Genomic DNA, 22,411 nt, shown 5'->3' on the forward strand with positions numbered 1-22,411 from the left:
GGCGCGGCGAGATCTATTTACGAAATTTCAGTCACCAACTTTATCTTCCGAATGCGAAAATATTTTGTTGAGCCCAAACCAAATGGGTAGGAATGATCATCAAAATAAAATAAGAGAAATCAGAGCTCGAACAGAAAGGTTTAGGTGTTCGTTTTCCCCACCCGCTGTTCGGGAGTGGAATGGTAGAGAGATAGTATGATTGTGGTTCGATGAACCCTCTGCCAAGCACTTAAATGGGAATTGCAGAGTAGTCATGTAGATGTAGGTGTAGAAGCCGTCAGCTGCCAACAACCAGTCATGCTCACTGACCTTGGTCACTCAGGATTCAGGTGTCAGGACTTGGTATCCACCAGTCTTAGACTTACATTGTGATTTCCGCAAATCTGTTCAAGCTGTGATCCAACTGGACACAGAATTTATGCTGTTAAACTCATAGTGATAGTGTTACGAAGAGAGAGAGAGAGAGAGAGAGAGAGAGAGAGAGAGAGAGAGAGAGAGAGAGGGGGGGGGGGGGGGAGATGATGACGATGATGATGTTTGATATATGAACATAAAATGCAACATTTAATTATTCTTTTTACATGCAACTTGTGCCTGTCCACAGATCAAAGTCATCTGTGTGCAGCCATGTATTAAACCATAATGTAATATTTAGTTCACTGAGTAGAAATATTTTAAATGTCAATTTAGGGAAAAGGAGTGCCCATAAAAACAAACTGAGAATCAAAAACGGAAATGGAATTTGATGAGTCTCTGTACTTGTAGCGCAAATTACTGAAATACTTTAGAAATAGAGAAATAATATCTTCTGTAACTAAAAAATCATAAAAAAATAATGACTGACCTTCTTTTTCTTCTTGCACTGTGGGTGTCTTCTCTGCCTCCTCCTCTTTGTTGTTTTCTAAGTCCTGAGTGTGAGTAGATGGAACCATGGTTTCTGCTTTGACAAAATTTATCATATTTCCATGGTTCTGGAAGGCATTCTGCACAGGAACTGCAGTACGTAACTGTACAGGTGAATCCAACTCGTAGTTCTCATGATTATCTGATTCTCTTGGCTCAAAACCAAGGCCCCGGCGTCCACTATTGTCTAGACTTGACCTATAGGATGCAGTTGTTGTGACTGCCATTTCTGTTACAGCAGCAGCTACATCTGATGTTACATTCGGATTATTTTCTGAAACAGTGGCACTAGGAACAAATGGTTTCAAAAAAGGCACTTTACTTTTCTGATCTGTCGAGTCAGTTTCAGACAGTGTGTCTGTTGTTGAAGAATGTGTAGTGGTACTAGAACTGTGAATCATTGCAACAGGTGATTTATGAGATTGTATTGTTGGCTTCACCTCTTGCTTCCTTTCATTTGGTACATTTTTCCTGGACAAGATCTCTTTTTTCTCTTCTTCTACATCTGAATCATCTCCATAGCCCGCTATCAAAGCAAAAGATCCTGTTTTCTCAACATTTTCCTTTGTGGAATTATTCTCTGCATCATCAGTTTCCAATTCATCTTTTCTATTAGTTGACTGTTCTGTTTGATTTTCTGTAATTGTTTTATCTTCATTGTCTACATTTTCTTTTGCATTCACATCATCACCAGAAAAATTTTCTGCAGCAGAAATTTCACCTGCTGAACTTTCTGAGACATCTGTTTTGTTTTGTAAACTGGATGGATCTGTACATACACTTGCACCACTTAATTCTGTTTTAACATGAGAAGACAGCTGTTCAGGATTGCCTTCAGCTGGCTCACTCTCCTCTGAATTGACAGATGTAGTGGGTATGCTGTTTAACCTTGGGCTTGCCTTTTGTTCACCTTCAATTTTTGAAGTTGGTGATTTCTTATGATCTGTCACAGCTCCTTGTGATTCTGTGTCAGCTCCTCCTTCAACTGGTCGGATTCCATCACCTTCAGGGGGAATATCTTCTTTGTGCTGTAAAGCAGCTATACAAGCTGAAATAGACTGAGGGTGTTGCTTGCTCAACTGAGCCTCCTTAGTGGGCAATTTCTGTGGCTTTACCAGTGGCTGTGGACCCAATGTTGTTTGGGGGAAGACTGGGCAATGTACAGCTGAAACACCTGCCTGATGATGCCTCTTCTTTTTCTTCTTCTCTGGCATGCTTTCATCAGATTCATCTTCACTTGGGGGCCCATATGAAGTAATCATTTCAATCTTCCTGCAAAATAAAAACACATTTTTTGATGAAATTAAAAAAACAATTTATCATAATCTTTTCCAATACATGGAATCAACTCAATAAAATTTGCTTACTTCTAAATGTAAATGATGCAGTGAAATATCAATTATTTTTAAAATGTGAAGCACTCATCAAATTTAAAATCACACTCAACTACTGAATGTTTTACTACAACTCCCACTGTAGGTGGTATGGGTTGCCTTCCTTTAACTAGAGAACCTCCACATCTAGCCAATTTTGGAGGAATCTAACACTGAATGAGGTACTTGAATGATGATGGTACTTGGCATTTCTTATATGTATCATGTATTGCCTCGACTGAATATATGCCTGGTAAATATTCTAGGATCAGCTCCCACTTTCTCTTTGGGTTATAAGCATGAGCTGTGATCAACTGCGCAACCAAGCATATGTTAAACACTAATTATCAAACAGAAACATCTATTAATTTATGCTATACATATACAAAATGACTAACACTGAACTGTGGCCTCTGAAAAACTCTGAAAGATCAGAATAACAATCAATCTTATTTAACAACAATTTTGTACCAGTAATAGTAGCAAGTATGAGACAGCACTGACAATACTTGTGTATGTTATAGAAAGCTTGTTAAAAGAGGGATGCATTATTTTGGTAGTCACGATGGTGGGGTTGTCCCAGACCATCATAAAACAATTTACATGGTAAAGCAGTACTGGAGGAGTCAATGACAAAAACTGACAAAACATCACTAACAGAGAGTAAATTACAATCTTACAAGAACGGACACACTGAGTCTATCCTGGTTATGGTTTTGACCATCTTCAAAGGGAAAATCACATTTCTATTCTAATATTATCTGGAGAAGAGTTTGCTCACAGACTGCTAACTCTGTATGCAATAATTCTACAATCAAACTGGTGTGTTAAGAATGGGCACATTTCTAGTGAGTCACCTAGAGTGCCTTTCCCCCTTGCCATCCTTATCAATCCTTATTAAGGCTTCACAATTTCTTTTGCACAAAGCATTCATTGCAGATGGAGCAGTTACTAAAATTCTATGATGATGAGGGAAAAAAATTAATCTTCCAATATTTTTAACAACTATGAAAGCATTTTATTTGATAGTTTACAAGGTTATGAAAAATAAAAATCAAGGTAGACAGGCTAAATTGTGAATAAAACTCTTTACAATAAAAACTTTACTACTTTGTTAATGTGCCCCTTTCCACAGTTATTAACAGCTGTGCTTTTTATATTTATTACAGAAGCAAAGTCTCAGTTCCACAAAAACAATTAAATGAACAAACTTTTAACGCCATTAACATTTTCAATAACACAAACATTTAGAATGACACCTAAATATGTGCAAAGAATCCACAGGAGAATCTTAAGTCAAACAGTTAAGCAAAGTTAATAATTTGTGTACTTGGGTCTCTATATTTTATTGTTATGTGGCCTAGGTCATACGGAATGTTTTGAGAATAATGCCATATAGGTAACTAGATGTTTTTTTTTTTTTTTTTTTTGCAAGTTTTTACATTTTTAATAACGCTATAAATAAAAATATCATTAAGAAAAATACATGGTATTATTTGTAAAGTTACTAAAGATGATGGACTACAACCAGGAATTCATTTCTTTCATTAATAACATAGAGTAACTTATAAATGGAGTCACGTTAAGATAGATGGATCAGGTGTTTTTGTAACACATTAATGGTGTAGCAGAGTAGTTATTTCAAGAATACATAGAATGATATATTCACCACCACTAATTGTTTACAATGAATGCACTCTCAACTTTTAAAGTTGCAACTGCAGGTATTTTTAATGACAAAGATTTTCAGAATAGAAACAGTGTCATCCATTTTAAAATTATACACTTTGAGTGCATCTAAAGATACTTTTCATTTTCTTATTTACACGGAATTCACACACTTTGACTTTTCTTTTAATGCAGGTTCAGTTGTAAAGCTGATGAGGTACTTACTCTTCATCTGAGTCATCTGGTTTGGACTTTGCATGTTTCTTCTTCTTTCTTTTCTTTAAGTTTTTCTTGTGCTGTTCTATGGAGATAATTTTTTTTGGATTTATAGGCCTTTTTAACACAGCTGGTGCTTCAATAACAGCTGTAAATTAAAAAAAAAATCATAATGCCTCTGACAACTTCATAGTAAAAAATGGAGACTAAGCTCAAAAAATGACATTCCTCTTCTATCATACCACCCTGTTGCAGAAAAATAGTCTTTTAAACAACAACTAAAGACCAAGAAAACTTTTATGCAAACAAATACTCTTTTATTTTACATTTTTCCGAATGAAACTTTGGACCTTAGATGAGCTCATCAGAGTGATGTTACTGGGAAAAGTACTGCATCTCCTACCTTCCAAACCTCACAGAAGTTCTCCTGTATACCTTGTGGTACTAGCACTCCTGGAAGAAAGCATACTATGGAGACATGACTCAGCCAGAGCCTGGGGGATTGTTTCCAGAATGAATTTTTACTTTGTAGTGGAGTGTGCATGGACATGAAACTTCATGACAGATTAGAACAATGTACTGGAGCAGGACTCAAAAACTGGAACATTTGCCTTTTGCAGTAAAGTGCTTCATCAACTTAGCTATCCTAGCACAACTCACGACCTGCCTAAGCAAAGGGAAAGGTCTCAGATTTGAGTCCTGGTCTGCCACATAGTTTTAATCTGCCAGGAAGTTTCAAATCAATGAACACTCTGCTGCAGAGTAAAAAACTATTTTGGAAGGGTATTACTTTCAATTTTTGTTTCCTATGCAAGGTATGGTCAGTCAGGACAGGGTTATAGCCACTGGCTGAAGCAATATATTTTATTATGTCTAACTCTGCTTTGAAACCATCTTTGGACATGGGAACAGATTGGAGACAATGTGCCTCTGAGCGGAAAGCTGAATGTTTGTGTGTTACTGGGTGTTGTGAGCACCAGGGTATGCAATAAATAAATAAATAATAAAAAATATAAAAGGACTTTGGCAGTCATTGCACAACTGAACACTGTACGCCCCTGCCTTCTATCGATATATAAATCAGCTCACAGAACTGCTACGAAGGCTCCCACAGTTTAATGCAGACTTTGAAACCCAGTGTAAATTGACATTTTTCACAAGGACTAAGCTTTGCCTTTCCAGAGCTTAAAGCAATGTTAAGTAACAGATACTGGAAGGAGAATGTGCAGGTGTACATTCTCACTGAAGTTGTGCAGCTCACAAGAAACACCCCTCTACACTACAAACCCTCCCTTTGGATGTTATTGTGCATTCATCAGTAGGGTTAGATGTTGGTTTTAGGGTTGTTCATGGCACTCACTGCAAGAAAAAAAAGATATATATGAAGTGTTAAAATAAGCAAAAATACTAATTTTTGCACACTGAATTTAATAAAAGGCACAAGATACATGAGAAATGAATTGCTGTGGACTCTCAAGGTGCATGGCACATATTCACACAAACATATTCAGAACTGTTCGACAGCGAACTTGGATCATGTGATTGAGCTGGCAGTAAATGCTGTAAACTTTACAAATGATGACCTGTGAAATATGACAGGAAGAGTGGATGTGATCTAATTGTTAACACATGAGAGACTACAAGATTCCGAAGGCAGAAGCAAAATGAATTAAGTGATGTAAGTAAAACAGAAAGGGAAGAAACATTTTGAGCTGACAGTCAACCTGTGACAAACATTTGTTATGCAAACTTGCTACAGCATGGGATACAGTATACAGTTAACAAACATGATGTAATTGTAAATTATTATTGTGACTTTAATAACAAGTCATTGATCAGCAGTTATAATTCCATTCACGCATTTACTTTTCAATAATCATTGCAACAATTTCAAATCCAGTGGCTGCTGCTCTGAAGATAAAAGGATCAGATGAGGTGGTTGCACACTGAAATAGTTCAAGCCCTCTATATACCACTACCACCTCTTAGATCGCAACACAGGTTGAACCTTCATGTGTTATCGTAGAATCAACCATAAGGTTAGACAGTGATTGGAGGATCATAACGTGGCATTCAGTTCCCCATCACAATTAGTCATTACTGAGCTTAAGACAAAGATTTATGATACTGGTGTTACTAGCATCCATCATCATTGAGTGAAAATGGAACAAAACATGACAACTATTTTGTGGTGCAGATGAATTCTTGCAGCTAGCATTGTTCTGAATTTATTCATGAACAAAAATGTGACAGCTTGTATAGCATCATCTTGCCAAAATATAATTTCTGTCATGTTAATTGACAGCCACTTCACTGAACATTAGGAAAGCATTACACCACACATTCCTGCATTAAATTTTTTGAGGAAACATGGTATGGAATTTTTTGTAGCCCATCTCGTCAATTATGAATAGTAGTAATCAAGAGACAACATTAAAACACTAAACAGACTAACCGGGATTAGCAGTAAAGTCATAAATTTTGAATACAATGTATACGAGAATGGATGGACATCAGCAATGTGTAAGGATATATAATATGTGCATGATGCTAGATTACCACTCAGAAACATTTTTTAAAAAGCAAAAAATAAGTTAACTCTCAGACAAAGTACTTTGACAGAGCATGAGCACACACGCATGTATGCAGCAGGGGTGGGGGATGAGAAGCTGGCGTGATAACAGTGAGATGGGACGAGCTGCATACAGGAGAGGGAGAAGTAAATGACAGACTGGGATTAGTGGATACTGAGACCAGGGGGTTACTGGAATTAATACTATATTGCAAGGAGACTTTCTATCTGCATAATTTTGAAAATTGAGTGTTGGTGGTGCGTACACAAATAGAATCAACTGTAAACCAGCCAATGAAGTTAACTGCATTACATGGCAAAACACGCTCTGCAACTGGGTGATCCAGCTGGCTGCTGGCCATAGTTTGGTAGTGAGCACCCATTCATTCAAGCAAATAGTTTATACAGGGTCATATCCACATAGAATGCCATGCCGTTTTTTACAACAAAGTTGATATACAATGAGGCTACTTTCACAGGTATCTCTGCCACTGATCGGATACGAAATGCCACAGACAAGGCCAGAATAGAAAGTAGTCAGTGGATGTATGGAACACGTTCTTCACCTGGTTCTTACATGGGAAAAAGGGTTGTTAAGAGGATGGGCAGAGAGGCAGACAATGATATCATATAGGTTGAATGGGTAGTAGAATACCCCTTTGAGAGTGGTGACAAAGATTTCGGGGTTACATGGCACTAAGAGGGCTGTTGCAGCCCTGTTGGACAATGTGATTTAGTTATTCCAGCTCTGGATGAAAGACGAATGGGGTTCTACTTTCTGGATGACCAGCAGGTGTGAGAGCAGTGTTTAATGTGTTTGGAGACGTGGCACAGGATATCCGATTTTGGACAAAGTTTGAAGGGTAGTTCCGGGATGTGAAAGTCTTGTTGATGTACTCAGCATACCAGTACAGGAACTGCTTGTACCACTGCAAATGAGGCAACCAACATGGATTAGGGATAAGTGGGGAAGGAAATTGGTCATGTCCTATTCAAATTGATCCTCACAGCATTTGAAACTGTCTTCATATAATGTTTGGTAATTTGTTTTTTCTAGGAGCTACATAAGTGGAATATGTACAGCATTTTTTTTTTACCTGGGGTTTGCATGTTAGGAAGAACGCCATACTCGGGAAGCATCATTGGCATCTGAGTTTGTTGCATCCAATGCTGATGTTGGAGAAAATAATATTGGTATGCTGCGGGCATCTCCCAACTAACTTCATTTGTTTCAACATTCCAGTAGTAGACATAGCCAGAATTTTCATCATAACATTCCTGCCATGAAGCTGTAAACAAGAATATTTAAATAAACACTCATCCTGATACATTACATAATTCCACCAAATCACAATTTACACACGTGCAAATACCTTATATTACTAGAGCAACACACACAAATTTTTTATCCTATACATGATCATAATAGTATGGCACAACCAGAATTAGAGTTCAGCACAATTTACAGACAGGATATTGGATTGGAATAAGAATATTTCTTGTAAGAAAAAATGAATTTTAATTTAATCAACTGCCTAGTGAAACACCATTAATAATGCTGTATCCTGCATGTGAGTGTGAGTGCACCAAATGTAGTGTTGCCGTGTGTGCGTACTAAAATCAACCGTCAACGGCATCAGCATGGGCTGGCCACTAAAGGCCGCCTGTAGGAAGCGTACACACGGCACAGACTCCACGGTGCTGTCTACCGGTGACTCACGCCCATATATGCGTGGAACAGTGCCAACTCACTCTTACTATATTCTTTTAGTTTTTACTGCTCATATTAGTTGTCCTGTATATCACTTATGTTGCACCTTCTGTATGATTACTCTGTGTCTTGTTACGTGTGGAGTCATGAGAGGCTTCTTTCCATTATTGTTCAGAGGTTTATAAATAAAGCCATGTTTGTGTTACTTGGATTGGTTTCATATATTACTTGGTTATTACACAATTGGTGACAAGTTTGGAACAGTTTCTGTGTGTGCAGTCTTTAAGTGCCATTTTGTCAGGTTTAGTCATTGTGGACACCATGCTATTGGCCCTGATTGAACAGCTTACTTCAGCAGAGACCACTTTGTTGGCCTCCATTAACAGACAGTGTACTGTTCGACCAGTAAATCAACTGACTTTTCCTACATATAATGATTCAGACCAGGATTAGTAAGCTTATGAAAAAAGACTCAGGCAGCATTTTTTGGTTTTCGGTGTGACAGATTCGAATTTGTGCAAAGCCTTATTCCTCTCATGGATTCCTCCTAAGGTGTATCAATTACTGTGTCAGCTTGCCCCTTACAAGAACTGGCAGCTCTTACTTTTGATCACATGCAGTTCATTGTTCAACTACCATTGAAAATGAATGCATGTCATAGCGGCACGAGTTGATTCATACTGATCCCACAAGAAACCAAACCAGTCATACATGGCCTCTAGAGCTGAACTTCACGGCCTTAGCCATAAGTATGAGTTTGTTACTGATACCCATAATGAACAAGGAAATGTGCCAGAAGGCTTTACTCTGATAAAATCCCTGTTTGCAGAAGTTTTGCAAATAGCACAATCTTTTGAAGTGAGTGACCAAACTGAAGCCTGGGTCAATGTGGCAATGGTGTCACAAGATTTGCCCACTAGGACAATAGATAGCTTGCACAAGGAAGTGATAGTGGTGGCGGTATACATGCAGGTCCAGCGCCAAGAAGACCAAGGCCAGCCCAAGCAACCATGTCTGCATGCCAGCGTCAGCATTATATATTTTCATCTTGTCCTTTATGTTTTGTCCAACATGAACATCGGGTGTGCCCTAAGCTCTCGGCTACTCGTAATATTTGGCAGAAAAAATGCCACACTGCCTCAGTGTCTCATTCACAGAAGGTTGCTCAGGATATGGACATGGACGTCATCTGTGTGACTCCAGTGCTTGTGACTTCTCCCAAGTTGTTTATCGAGTTCAGTATTTTTTGCCACAGGTCAACACAGGTGCCTTAGAGACATTATGAATTATCAAACATACATAAGTTTAGGCTCGTCTCCATTGACACCAGTCATGTGGAAGCTGACCAGTTATAAAAAAAAGATTGTGCTGTTGGGACAATTTACGGCATCTGCCTCTTGCAAGTCAGTGGTTCTTTCTATTACACTTTTGGTGGTTGCCGATGCTGATGTTAAGAACTTGTTCGGGATGGACACATTTCAGGAATTTGGATTTTCTATCACCGATGTAGTTCACCTTGTGTCCGACCAGGTACCAGAATGTCAACTGGAACCTCCACGTGAGGATTTTTTAGACTTTTTTTCAGAACGTATAGCATGTGCTATGAATTTTTCTGCTCATATTTCTTTGAAATCAATGGCTCAGCCTCGTTTTTGCCATGCGCGTCCTATTCCTGCCAGCCTCAAAGATCATAATTGGTCAGACTTAAATCTCTAGGCATACTGCAGCCTGTTATGGATAGTGAATGGTCGTCTCCACTGGTTGTAGTTTGGAAGCCACTGGGGAATCTTCGTCTCTGTGGTGACTTCAGTACTACTGTCAATGCACAGTCAGCTGTAGGTATGTAACCTCTACCACGCCAGGAAGAACTGTTGGCAAAAATATCAGGTGGCCAGCACTTTTCTAAAATTGATTTCTCTCAAGCTTATCTGCATCTTCATATGGATGAAGAGTCTTGGCAAGGGCTGGTTTCGAATATTCCTTTTGGTCTCTATCAATATTTTCACATTCCTTTTGGCATGGTTAGTGCCCCTGCTATTTTCTAATGATTTTTAGAGTGACTGATCATGCCTGTCCCAGGATGCATTAATTATCTGGATGATATTGTCGTCACAAGTTCCTCCACAAGCAATCACTTCAAAAATTTGCCCAATTTGTTTCCTGTCTTACAGATCGCTCGCTTACGGTGTAACCTCGTGAAATCTCAGTTTTTTTTTTTTTTTTTATATTGTTTATTTGGTGTTCAAGGTCTTGCAGGATGGGGTTCGCCCTCTGCCAGACCACATCTCTGCTGTTATGTCTACACCTCGCCCCTCCCCCACAAAGGAACTACTTCAGACCTTCACAGGTAAGATATCCTACTACCATAAATCCCTGCCAGGGGTGGCTACATTGGCCCAGCCATTGCACAGTTTACTACGCAAGAATGTACCTTTTTGCTGGATTCCACATTGCGAACGTGCTTTTCAAATGCTGAAGTCCAAACTACTCCAGTCCCTTGTTTAGCTATACATTCTCTTCGGATCAGCACATAGTTTTGGTGACTGACACCTCACAGTACGGCCTCAGCGCTGTTCTAGCGCACCAATATGCAGACAGCTCTGAATGACCTGTTGCTTTCACCTCTAAATCTCTCACTCCATCCCAGCAGCGTTACTCTCAGGTGGTAAAAGAGGCTCTTCTCATAGGCTATGCACTATAGAAATTTCATGTTTTCTGTTAGGCTCCAAAATTCACCTTATTACTGATCATAAACCCTTGCACACCACCTACAATGCTGGCTGCTGAAGTCTTGCTACAATTATGAAATCCATTTTTGTCCTACATCTATAAACATGCCGATGTGGACACCTTGTCACACCTTCCTGTGGGTCTTGATCTCGACTTTGATTGTGAAGAACTGCTTTGCTTACATCTTGGTGGTGAAATGCAGGCTGCAGTTGAGGGTTTCACAATTACAAGTTTGCACATAGCAGCTGCTGTTGCCACCAACCCAGTTCTCCGCCAGGTGGTTTGGCTTGTTCAACACGGCTTGCTAGATAAAACACCGGGATGAGCTTTCGACCACCCTCAAAACTATTTTTCCTTACGGTATCACCTCTCTGTCTTTGATGGTGTTTTGCTGTTGTCTACGGAAGAGCACACTCCCAGTGTAGTCAATCCAGCCATGTTACGGCACGAGGTTCTACGCCTTCTCCACCCATTGGGGAATTCTGTGCACTAAAACGTTGGCTAGGAGACATGATTTTTGGCCAGGGACTGATGGCGAAATTGTCTGTTTTGTCATGGTTTCTAAGCACTGTGCCCAATAACAGGCATCTCCCAGGGCGTCCCTGTCCCCTGGCCTGCTCCACACCAGCCAGGGGAACGCATTTGTGTTGACGTTCTGGGTCCCTTCTTGAATTCCTATTGGCTCTTGGTTGTGGATGCATTTTCTCAGTTTCCTTACATTATCTAGTGTGTGTTTATGTCGGCAGATGTCTTAGTTTAAGTTAATGGCCCTCAATTCATTTCTCATACCTTTCAACTGTTTTCTTTTTGCCCCCTCACAGCATTTGTCATGTTACAGCTCTGCCATTTCCCCCCCTCAATCAAGCGGCAAGGCAGAATGACTATTGCATACATTCAGGTCCCAAATGAAAAAGTTTGTTGTGTATTCTTCACTGGATGATGCCCTTCTCTGTTTTCTGAGCACCTATCACTTCATGCCTATGGGGGAGCAGAGCCTGCTGAGTTGCTTCACAGCTGGAAACCATGCATGCTCCTCCACCTTCTGCAGCCTGCACCGCACCTGCTGAGGTTAGATTCATCTGGCCAATTTGCACTGGGATTGCCGATGTGGGCACGAGAGTTTGGTCACTGGCCCAAGTGGATACCGGCCACTGTTGTGTGCTGCCGTGGATGCCATTTCTGTGGTGTCCGTATAGCCAATGGGCTAGTATCACACCACTTTGATCAGCTGTGCCCCACTCGCTGCTGGAAGCTACCAGTTCACAGATGTAGCTCCCATTGCCGCAGCTCGGCCCGCTGCCCTCTGTCTCAAGCCTGTCGACACTTGCTGTTGAAGTGGCCTTGCCCCATTGGTTGCTTCCTCCACATGCGACGCCCTGGGTTTCCAGCTTCCCAGTGCTGGGTGCCGGCCTGTCTCCAGCCTCAAATCCATTGTAGCAGCTTGCCGACCCCCTCATCATCATCGCCTCAGCCATCATTGCCAATGGGTCCAACACCATCCCCCCCACACTGGGACCTGTCTGCTGAGGACGACACAGAGATGGCGATAGCACTGCATTCCCTGGTGCTGTCATCGGGTGCCAAGCAGGCCCACTGCCCTCTAGCGTGCCCGTGTCTCCCCATGTTCGGCCCCATGCTCCAGTGCCTTCCCAGTACATCATCCTGACCCCCCCCCCCCCCCCCGACCCACTGTGGCACTGGCAGCTGTTGCTCCATTGGGCTGCCAGCGTCTCCTCTATCACCTGGGCATACTCTCTGCATGAGGGAGAGGTGTACTGTATCCTGCTACAAGAGCATGTGAGTGTGCTGAGTGCAGTGTCACCATAGGTGCATACTTAAATTAACTGCCGATTGTATCAACATGGGCCAGCCACTGGACGCCATCTGTAGAAAGCATGCCCACGGTATGTTCTGGGCCAGGCACTGGATGCCACCTGTAGACAGCATGCACACAGTATATCCTCCGCAGTCTGCCAGCGGCTCACACCTATATACACACAGAGCAGTGCTGACTCACTCTCACTACGTAATTTTAGTTAGTGCCACTCACGTCAATTGTTCTGTGTATCACTTATGTTGCACCTTCTGCATGATTCTCTTGTCTTGTTACGTGTGGAGTCATGAGAGGCTTTTTTCCGTTATTGTTCACAGAGATTTATTAATAAAGCTGTATTTGTGTCATTTGGATCCGTTTTGTGTATTACTTGGTTACTACAAATAATGAGCAAACAAATAGCAATACTGTGACACAGACTCCTGAAACAAGTACTAGTTTTAAAAGCATGACTGTCAACAAGAACTAATACTGCACAGTGAAGGCATGTGTACTGATCACTCAAAAAAGTATGGATGGAATTGTACTGCCTGCTTCCGCAGAGTGTGCTCCCATTTATACATACATAGAATGTTCTAGTCAATTCCAGTATATAATACATAAGTAAATCACAGAACTTTCAAAATACAAATGAAGAAATCATTTGAAAGGAGATTTCACAAAGAAAATAAAACTGTTAACCTGGGATTTTCTTCACAAATGCCCATCGAGTGATAAATGCACGAGGTGGGAGTTAAACTGCTGACCTGCATGGTGCCAGCCAGCAACTAAGCTGCTACACCGTGGCAGACAATGCACAGCAAATTGCATTGCTTTCCCTCTTCATAAAACAATGATCTGCTGTTTCAAAATGAACTATAGCTTCCTCAATCTGGATTAGTCACTGGTCCTTTGTATCGCAGCACTGGTAGATATTCACATTTTGTTCGTGTTGCTGCATACTCATGGTCCCTGCAGTATTCAAATGGAGCTACTTCCCTCAAGGCATTGTGACTGTCCTGCAAGTCTTGATGTACCTTGTGTCCTAAGCCACTATCATCGATATACACCTCAAGACTGTGATAACCTCAATGTAGGGGTATCATCCTTGACTTCGTAGGTGACATTTGACAAGCAACAATCAATTTGATATGGCTCAAATTAATATAGTGCCACTAGTGGATTCCCATGTTCTAGTCACGTTGCCCACAGTGACAATCACACTGAGTACTTCCCCAGGGCATCAGAATTCTCTTGCATGTCTTGATGTTCTTTGCACTTGAAGCTCCAATTCTAACTAACTAATAACTATGATAGGTCTTCATATAAAGGACATGGATAACTTCTGTGTGCTTTTGTCTCTTTGATGTACGATCGTATGTGAGAAGCAACTTAAGTTTTTGTATGGATCAAAGTAATGGATTAAAAACTCTTCTTATGGGCTAATCCTGTACAAGTGTAAAGTCCATACTAAGTCACCAGAGTTGTAACATATAGTCACTGTTTGGTGTTACAATGTTCACCGTCCTTATCCAGGATGTTCAAAGTCTGTATGCAGCTTTGCTTTCTCAGTTCTTGCAATGAGCTATAGAGCTATTTGATTTAATCTTCATCATAATAATCATGCTGAAAGGGAAACAAAGAATCCACTGTCATTCCAGTCTTCCACATGTGCATAAAGAACAGCGGTGTCTTCAATTTCTGTGTTGTGTGTGAATGTCTTGATAGGTAGTATTGGGTCAATCCAAATGAAGTTGTCCAATAAAAATTAAGTTGGTTGCTTGACCATTTTAAATATTTTAATTTTTTTTATATGTGATTACCCTATAATTGAGAAGTAAAAAACAGTTTTTTAAAAAATTTTACCTTTCACCTTTACTGAATGGCAGCCATTTCCGCTTGTAAGTGTGCGACGATGTTTCAGTTTAGAGACATTAGCAAAAATATGAATATCTCTGCACTGGGTTAAGTTACAACATTGCAATTGACATGGTTGTTTTTAGAAAAGTGTCCTCTACAACATTGTCTATTACACATAATACCCCAAATTCAAAAATAACCACTCAAAATGATCTCCAAAGTTTGGTATCCAAATTTTCAAAAACCCACTTTTTAGGTCAAAAATAACAAACAAGGAGTGATTTATGAGATTCTACTTTTTTCCTGTAGTTAGATATCATACACTACTAGCCTCATACAAAGCAAGAACACTTACAACTGTTTCCTTAATTTTTAGGGATTTTTGAAATTTGAAAATTTTCATTTTTTGTAAAGTTTTCAAATTAGTTATCTCAGGTGGGACTGAATATAAAAATATGATTTTTGCACAGTTTGTACACCTATATGACAGCAATGTACTGTAAAAATTTCAACATTGATATCTGACTGTGAACAAAGATACGAATTTTTGAAAATGAGGAAATAATTCGCATTACTCTATAACTGATCTTATGGTTGTTGCCTATTTAAATGGTTTATTGTTTCATAGTAATAAAATTTAATTGTGAGATACATTTAGTTAACACTAGCACCCAATGTTCATTTAGTTTATTTATTTTTAATAATGCGATATTAAACAATAGCAGCTTTCACTTTTGTTATATGGCCACTTACGTTTAGGTTTATTTTCAATAAAGAAGTACATTATTTCTGGGTGTGGCATTGTAGAAGTACATAATTGCTGGGTGTGGCACTGTTGTAGCCAATCTGTTCTGAAACTTCTGTTAGTTACCAAAATGAAAATTTTCAAATTTCAAAATTCAATAAAAAATTAAGGAAACATTTGTAAGTGTTCTTGCTCTATATGAGACTAGTAGTGTATGATATCTAACTATAGGAAAAAATAGACTCTCATAAATCACTCCTTGTTTGTTGTTTAAGGCCTAAATTTGGATTTTTGAAAATTTGGATACCAAACTCTGGAGGTCATTTTGACTGGTTATTTTTGAATTTAGGGTATTTTGTGTAATAGACAATGTTGTAGAGAACACTTTTCTAAAAACAATCATGTCAATTGCAATGTTGGAACTTAATCCAGTGCAGAGACATTCAAATTTTTGCTAATGTCTCCAGACTGAGAAATCGTCTCGCACCTACAAATAAAAATGGCCGCCATCCAGTAAAGGTGCAAGATAAATTATTTTAAAAAAACTGTTTTGAACTTCTCAAATATAGGGCAATGACATTATACAAAAATTAAAATATTTAAAAATGGTCAAGCAACCACCACTGGACTACATCATATGGATTGACCCATTGTATCCCAGTCTCTCTGATTAACATCTGCATAGATCGGGATCATATCCGGCAACACCTTAATAAAATATTCTGAGATGCCATTCATCTGTGGATGGTACGCAGTTATCACTGTGTGGATGAAGCTGCATCGTAAAATTACTTCTGACACCAGTCTTGACTGGAACACCTTTTGATAATCAGAGATCATCGCACATGGTGCTCCATGCTTAAAAAATTATGTCTTTTACAAGAAACCTTCCAGTGTCTGCAGCTTACTGCTGATATGGTTGTGAGTGAGTTAGTCAGTGCACACTTCTAGCCATTTATTCCTATTTGTTGACTTGGAGAAACCTTCCAAGGAGGTAAAGTCTAATCTGGTGAACTGGAGCAACTACAGCAGTAAGTGGTAAAAGGTTTCCCAGCGGTAACTGAGGCACATTGTTTCATTGCTGAGATATTGTACAACAACGGCTTACATCAGTGTGTTCCAATGGGCACCCCACCCCTCAGCCTGTCTGCAGGCAGCCTCAACTAGTATAAGCTAACCCCCCACCCCCAACCTCCCCATCCCTACCCCGGTAGCCCTACTGAATGTGTTCCGCCCATGCCACAAGCAACTTTGCCACACCTACCTGAAGGCTCTCAGCCAGGGCAGTACAGTCATGCTGGCTACAGCCCGGCTGCCCTATTGCATACACATCAATTGTTTGTCCACTCAAGATCAGAAATGAGCTTCATATAGTTGCTTTAAACTCGCCAGACAGTCTTCTGACATCATCTCTGAACTCTCCATCTCTGTGTGCCCATAGATGCAACTCATGAGTCTCCGCCACTGTCCACTTGTCATCTGAGTCTGTTGTTGGGCACAAGTGGACTCACCTCACTCAAAAAGGAGAGCAAGGTCACGAGTTCACAAGCCTAACAGTGCACTTGTGGCATTCCCCTATATACACAACTGTTCTGAAAGAATTACATTTCATTTACACTCCTGGAAATGGAAAAAAAGAACACATTGACACCGATGTGTCAGACCCACCATACTTGCTCCGGACACTGCGAGAGGGCTGTACAAGCAATGATCACACGCACGGCACAGCGGACACACCAGGAACCGCGGTGTTGGCCGTCGAATGGCGCTAGCTGCGCAGCATTTGTGCACCGCCGTCGTCAGAGTCAGCCAGTTTGCCGTGGCATACGGAGCTCCATCGCAGTCTTTAACACTGGTAGCATGCCGCGACAGCGTGGACGTGAACCGTATGTGCAGTTGACGGACTTTGAGCGAGGGCGTATAGTGGGCATGCGGGAGGCCGGGTGGACGTACCGCCGAATTGCTCAACACGTGGGGCGTGAGGTCTCCACAGTACATCGATGTCGTCGCCAGTGGTCGGCGGAAGGTGCACGTGCCCGTCGACCTGGGACCGGACCGCAGCGACGCACGGATGCACACCAAGACCGTAGGATCCTATGCAGTGCCGTAGGGGACCGCACCGCCACTTCCCAGCAAATTAGGGACACTGTTGCTCCTGGGGTATCGGCGAGGACCATTCGCAACCGTCTCCATGAAGCTGGGCTACGGTCCCGCACACCGTTAGGCCGTCTTCCGCTCACGCCCCAACATCGCGCAGTCCGCCTCCAGTGGTGTCGCGACAGGCTTGAATGGAGGGATGAATGGAGACGTGTCGTCTTCAGCGATGAGAGTCGCTTCTGCCTTGGTGCCAATGATGGTCGTATGCGTGTTTGGCGCCGTGCAGGTGAGCGCCACAATCAGGACTGCATACGACCGAGGCACACAGGGCCAACACCCGGCATCATGGTGTGGGGAGCGATCTCCTACACTGGCCGTACACCACTGGTGATCGTCGAGGGGACACTGAATAGTGCACGGTACATCCAAACCATCATCGAACCCATCGTTGTACCATTCCTAGACCGGCAAGGGAACTTGCTGTTCCAACAGGACAATGCACGTCCGCATGTATCCCGTGCCACCCAACGTGCTCTAGAAGGTGTACGTCAACTACCCTGGCCAGCAAGATCTCCGGATCTGTCCCCCATTGAGCATGTTTGGGACTGGATGAAGCGTTGTCTCATGCGGTCTGCACGTCCAGCACGAACACTGGTCCCATAGGAACATAATTCCTTATATAAGGTGTTCTGTCTATTTACTTGGATTCGCACTGACCACTTTTTTTGTCTTGCACATCATCTAGTAGTGCTCGTTCTTCGCTTTGTTTGGCTGTAGTGCAACAATGACTGGAATATAACCAGCACTATAATATTCCTCCAATTGATTCCAATGCAGTTGGTATTCTTGTGTTTGCATTCATTCTTGTATACTAATGTATTCTTGTATTTCAAAGCTCCAGTGTCTGTATTGCCACTTGTCCATGAAGGATTCTTCAGCTTGGCAGCCAACAAAAGAATGGTGGTCAATCACAAAACTACATGGTCTGTCATATAAATAGGCTAAGAAGTTACTGACAATTTGAGAAACTGCAATTCAATTTTTTTCTCTTGAACTCAAATAGTAGCACAGGTTTAACTGAAGCCTCAGATACAAGCTGTTGGCTTTTGCCAATGATCTCATTAAAATGCCAGACATAAATGAGTCATCGAAATGTAATACATGTAGCATCTGCACAACAACAAGAATTAAAGTTATTCTCATGACATAACATTGGTTGGCTTCACCAGCTCACAACTGAGCTGTCACCTTGCAAACACGTGCTTCATGGACATATTAGAATCTGAGTTTCATCTGGCCATTACTTGAAAATTCTAGAGAAACATCATTAAGAAAGAACACAATCAGCATACCACAGATCGGGAGATCAAAATCCTTTGCAACAATGATGGAGGCACTTCCAAGCTCTGTTGAATTATATCTATAAGACAGGTGCCCTTTCATAGGTTATGTTGCCTGCAGTATTAAAACATCCCAGCAGTACTGTGATGAACAATACTATGTTGGATTCTGTGCTGTCCTGTATTTTGAACTATACAATAACCAAAATTATTGATGAAATGTAATTTTTTCCTTTACTGTAAAGTTTTGTTAATCAAAATAAACAAACACAGCAATGACAATAATTTAGTACAACAAGCACACCACGTTGTGCAACAGAAATGGTCATAACAGTCAGGACTGCCATGATGTGCACCAGGCCACAAACAGCAGGTGCATTGCTGATGCAAGCTCAGCATGAAAGTTTACATTCAGGAGCACTTATCTGAACTGCAAAACGAAATGTTGATCGGTAGAGGAATGAAATGAGAACAACAAAAAGTTCAGTGTTGACTGGCACTAAACCATTTCTATGCTTAGAAACTCCCTGCTGGGCTATTGTTACAAAATTTTATGTGTGCATTACCAAAATTGAGTGATCACTATTGACTACCATTATATATTCTCTCAAGAGGGGTAATTCCAAAAGCAAATATGATACTGATGTTCAGTAAAAAACCAATTATGCAGCTTACTCATTGGAACCTCCATGTAAGGCAACTGCTCCTCAAAATGTTGCATTTCACCAGGAGCAGCAGGATGCATTTCATCTACTCGAGCGACAGCAGAACTCATGTTCTCAGCTGGAGCAGGCACTGTAGGCATCTCAGAAGTCTTTTCTTCAGATGACAGTGTCTGTATTTCCTGGATGAAAAAGTAGACGTTTACTCAATAAGTGAGCTTAGAACAAATTACTCAATAAAATGTGCTTGTAGTTTCTAGTATTTTGTATCTCCAGACATTTTTTGATTTTATTTTAATGATTAAACTTTCACATCTCTTTTACCTTATGCATTAATCTGCAGTAAATTTACAGTGGATGTTGCATGAAGTGGATGCTACACAAGAAGAGTATTGCTGATATTGCTCCTGTTAGGTGTTATGAACTTCTGCCATATGAACAAAGAAATAGAAAAAAAATTCTGTGTCACATTGTATGGTAAGTATCATAAATTCTAAAACTCTTTCACAGATTAAAACTGTGTGCTGGACTTGCAAGTGTTCGGATACTGATGATGAATTGACAGTTTGTACCCATGAACGGGGTTTTCAGGCAGAAAGACATTGAGACTGCATGGCAGTTTTCTTGTAGCTGTTTGTTCCTTGTACTCCTCCTCCACCTTGAGAAGATGCTACTTGGCAAATACACATGGTCAGTTGGACTCATTCTGCAGACAGTTATGCCAGAAAAACATAAGTTATGTGGTTGAAAAGGAAAAACAAACTTGTTTCAATATCTGGGCATAACACTGCAAAGTGACATGAAATGGAATGAACATATGAGGATTGTGACAGGGAAGGCAAATGATTGACTTTGGTTTATTGGGAGAATTTTGGGAAAGCATGATTTATCTGTAAACTACACTGCACATAGGATGCGAGTGCAACCTATTCCTGAGTACTGCTCCACTGTTTGGGATCATTACCAGTCAGATTAATGGAAGTCATCGAAGCAGTTCATAGACAGGCACTGCATTTTTTAGCGGTAGGTTTGAACAGCACACAAGTGTTATGGAGATGCTTCAGGAACTAAAATGGGAATCCCTGGAGGGAAGGTGACATTCTTTTTGAGAAACACTGTTGAGAAAATTTGCAGAACCAACTTTTGAAGCTGACTGCAGGACGATTCTACTGCCGCCAAAATAAATATCAGATAGAGAAAGTAGGGGTCATACAGAGCCATATAGACAGTTTTTTACCCTTACTCTATTTGTCAGTGGAACAGGAAAGAAAATGACTAGCAGCAATAAAGGGCACACTTTGTCACACACTGTATGGTGGCTTGTGGGGTATGTATGTAGATTTAGACCTGAGCCTCTGGTTGCACTGTGTCACAAGTCACAAGCATTACTCTTTTTGTGCCAACACTGTTTCTCGACTCACTTGTCAATGGACTGTGCACATTGCTGGGGTCCTGCATGCTATGTAGCAAAGAGGGTCATCTTTGATCTGTGTGTTGCAGCCGCACAACCCGCTGCTGTCCTCCTGCCCTACGAGGGCATCAGGACACTATACATGCACTGCAGTCAGTAGTCACACTGGATGACCCTTTCATGTGAAAGTTATTTGTCACGCTCCTCATTTTTAATGAGGATGTCTGTTTTCAGGTGCACAAGGGGGCTGATTTGTTTGATCTGTCTATCAGAGCATACATGATTGGGCTTGCCCAAGTTGTCTGTATCGTTATGGCATTTGGTGTCCGACAGGGACAGTTCTTCGTTACAGCAGCCTACAAATATGTTACACAGCTCATATCATTATTTGTGGCCGACCAGTCATTGGATACTAACATTTTTGACCTCAACACTTTTACACTGTTTGGGTTTTCTATCTCCGATGAAGTGTCAAGTTCATACCCCCTCCTGTCATCTTCCCAGGAACTGGATGATCTTTGCTCAGCATCTGCGTCTCTATTTAGGCCAGATTTGGGGTGCACCTAAGATTTTCAGACACACATCACCCTTTGTCCACGCACCACACCTCGTTTTTACGTTGCCAGACCCAATTTGTTTGCCTTACATACTGCTGTGATCCAGGAACTTGATATTGTCGAGACTGCTGGAATTATCAATACTGAGCAATTTATTGTGTGCGCCACCCCATCTAGTCATTATCAGAAAGCCCAATGGTTCTCTTAGACTATGTGAGGATTTGAAAGTTATGGTTAATGCTCAGTCACAGATCGAAATGTATCTTATTCCCCAAATGAAAGACCTCCTCACCAACCTTGCTAGGAGGAGGAGAGGAGAGGAGAGGAGAAGAGGGTAACTACTTACAGATTGACTTGCCAATCCTTACCCTCAGTTGTCCTTAAATGAGACAACTCAACACAACTTTTGGATTGTGTAAGTACATGCAGCTACCATTTGGCACCGCCTTGGCCCCTGCAATACAGCACATTCCAGCTCCGGTGAATTACGTGGATGATCTCACTGTCAGAGGACCCTCCTGCCAGGAGCATTTGTATAACCTCTGCACCCCCTTTACAACTCTGCAGGATACAAGGCTGCATTGTCATTCGTAAAAGTGCAGATTTTTCAACCAGAAGTGGTGTATTTGGGGCACTGGCTCACCACAGTAGGAATCAGGACTAATGAATGTCACTGCCATTGATTTAATTCCCCACCAAAGGAACTTACCTGAACTGCAGGTGTTTTTAGACAAACTCAATTATTACTCCAAG

General features: G+C 41.0%; 1 protein-coding gene across 1 annotated transcript in view; it reads right to left on the reverse strand.

The window, feature by feature from the left end:
• The window catches only part of LOC126185116 (formin-binding protein 4-like), a 198,774-nt gene that overhangs the window by 65,473 nt on the left and 110,890 nt on the right, over nucleotides 1-22,411 (reverse strand). Inside the window, exons 3-6 of the mRNA XM_049927934.1 lie at nucleotides 19,704-19,872; nucleotides 7,830-8,021; nucleotides 4,170-4,308; nucleotides 845-2,175 (exon numbers count right to left, since the gene is read on the reverse strand). Of these exons, the coding sequence (XP_049783891.1) occupies nucleotides 845-2,175; nucleotides 4,170-4,308; nucleotides 7,830-8,021; nucleotides 19,704-19,872 (1,831 nt within the window). The remainder of the gene's footprint in view (nucleotides 1-844; nucleotides 2,176-4,169; nucleotides 4,309-7,829; nucleotides 8,022-19,703; nucleotides 19,873-22,411) is intronic.

Source organism: Schistocerca cancellata, chromosome 4, assembly GCF_023864275.1.
Source record: "Schistocerca cancellata isolate TAMUIC-IGC-003103 chromosome 4, iqSchCanc2.1, whole genome shotgun sequence".
In the NCBI taxonomy this organism is placed as follows: Eukaryota; Metazoa; Arthropoda; class Insecta; order Orthoptera; family Acrididae; genus Schistocerca; species Schistocerca cancellata.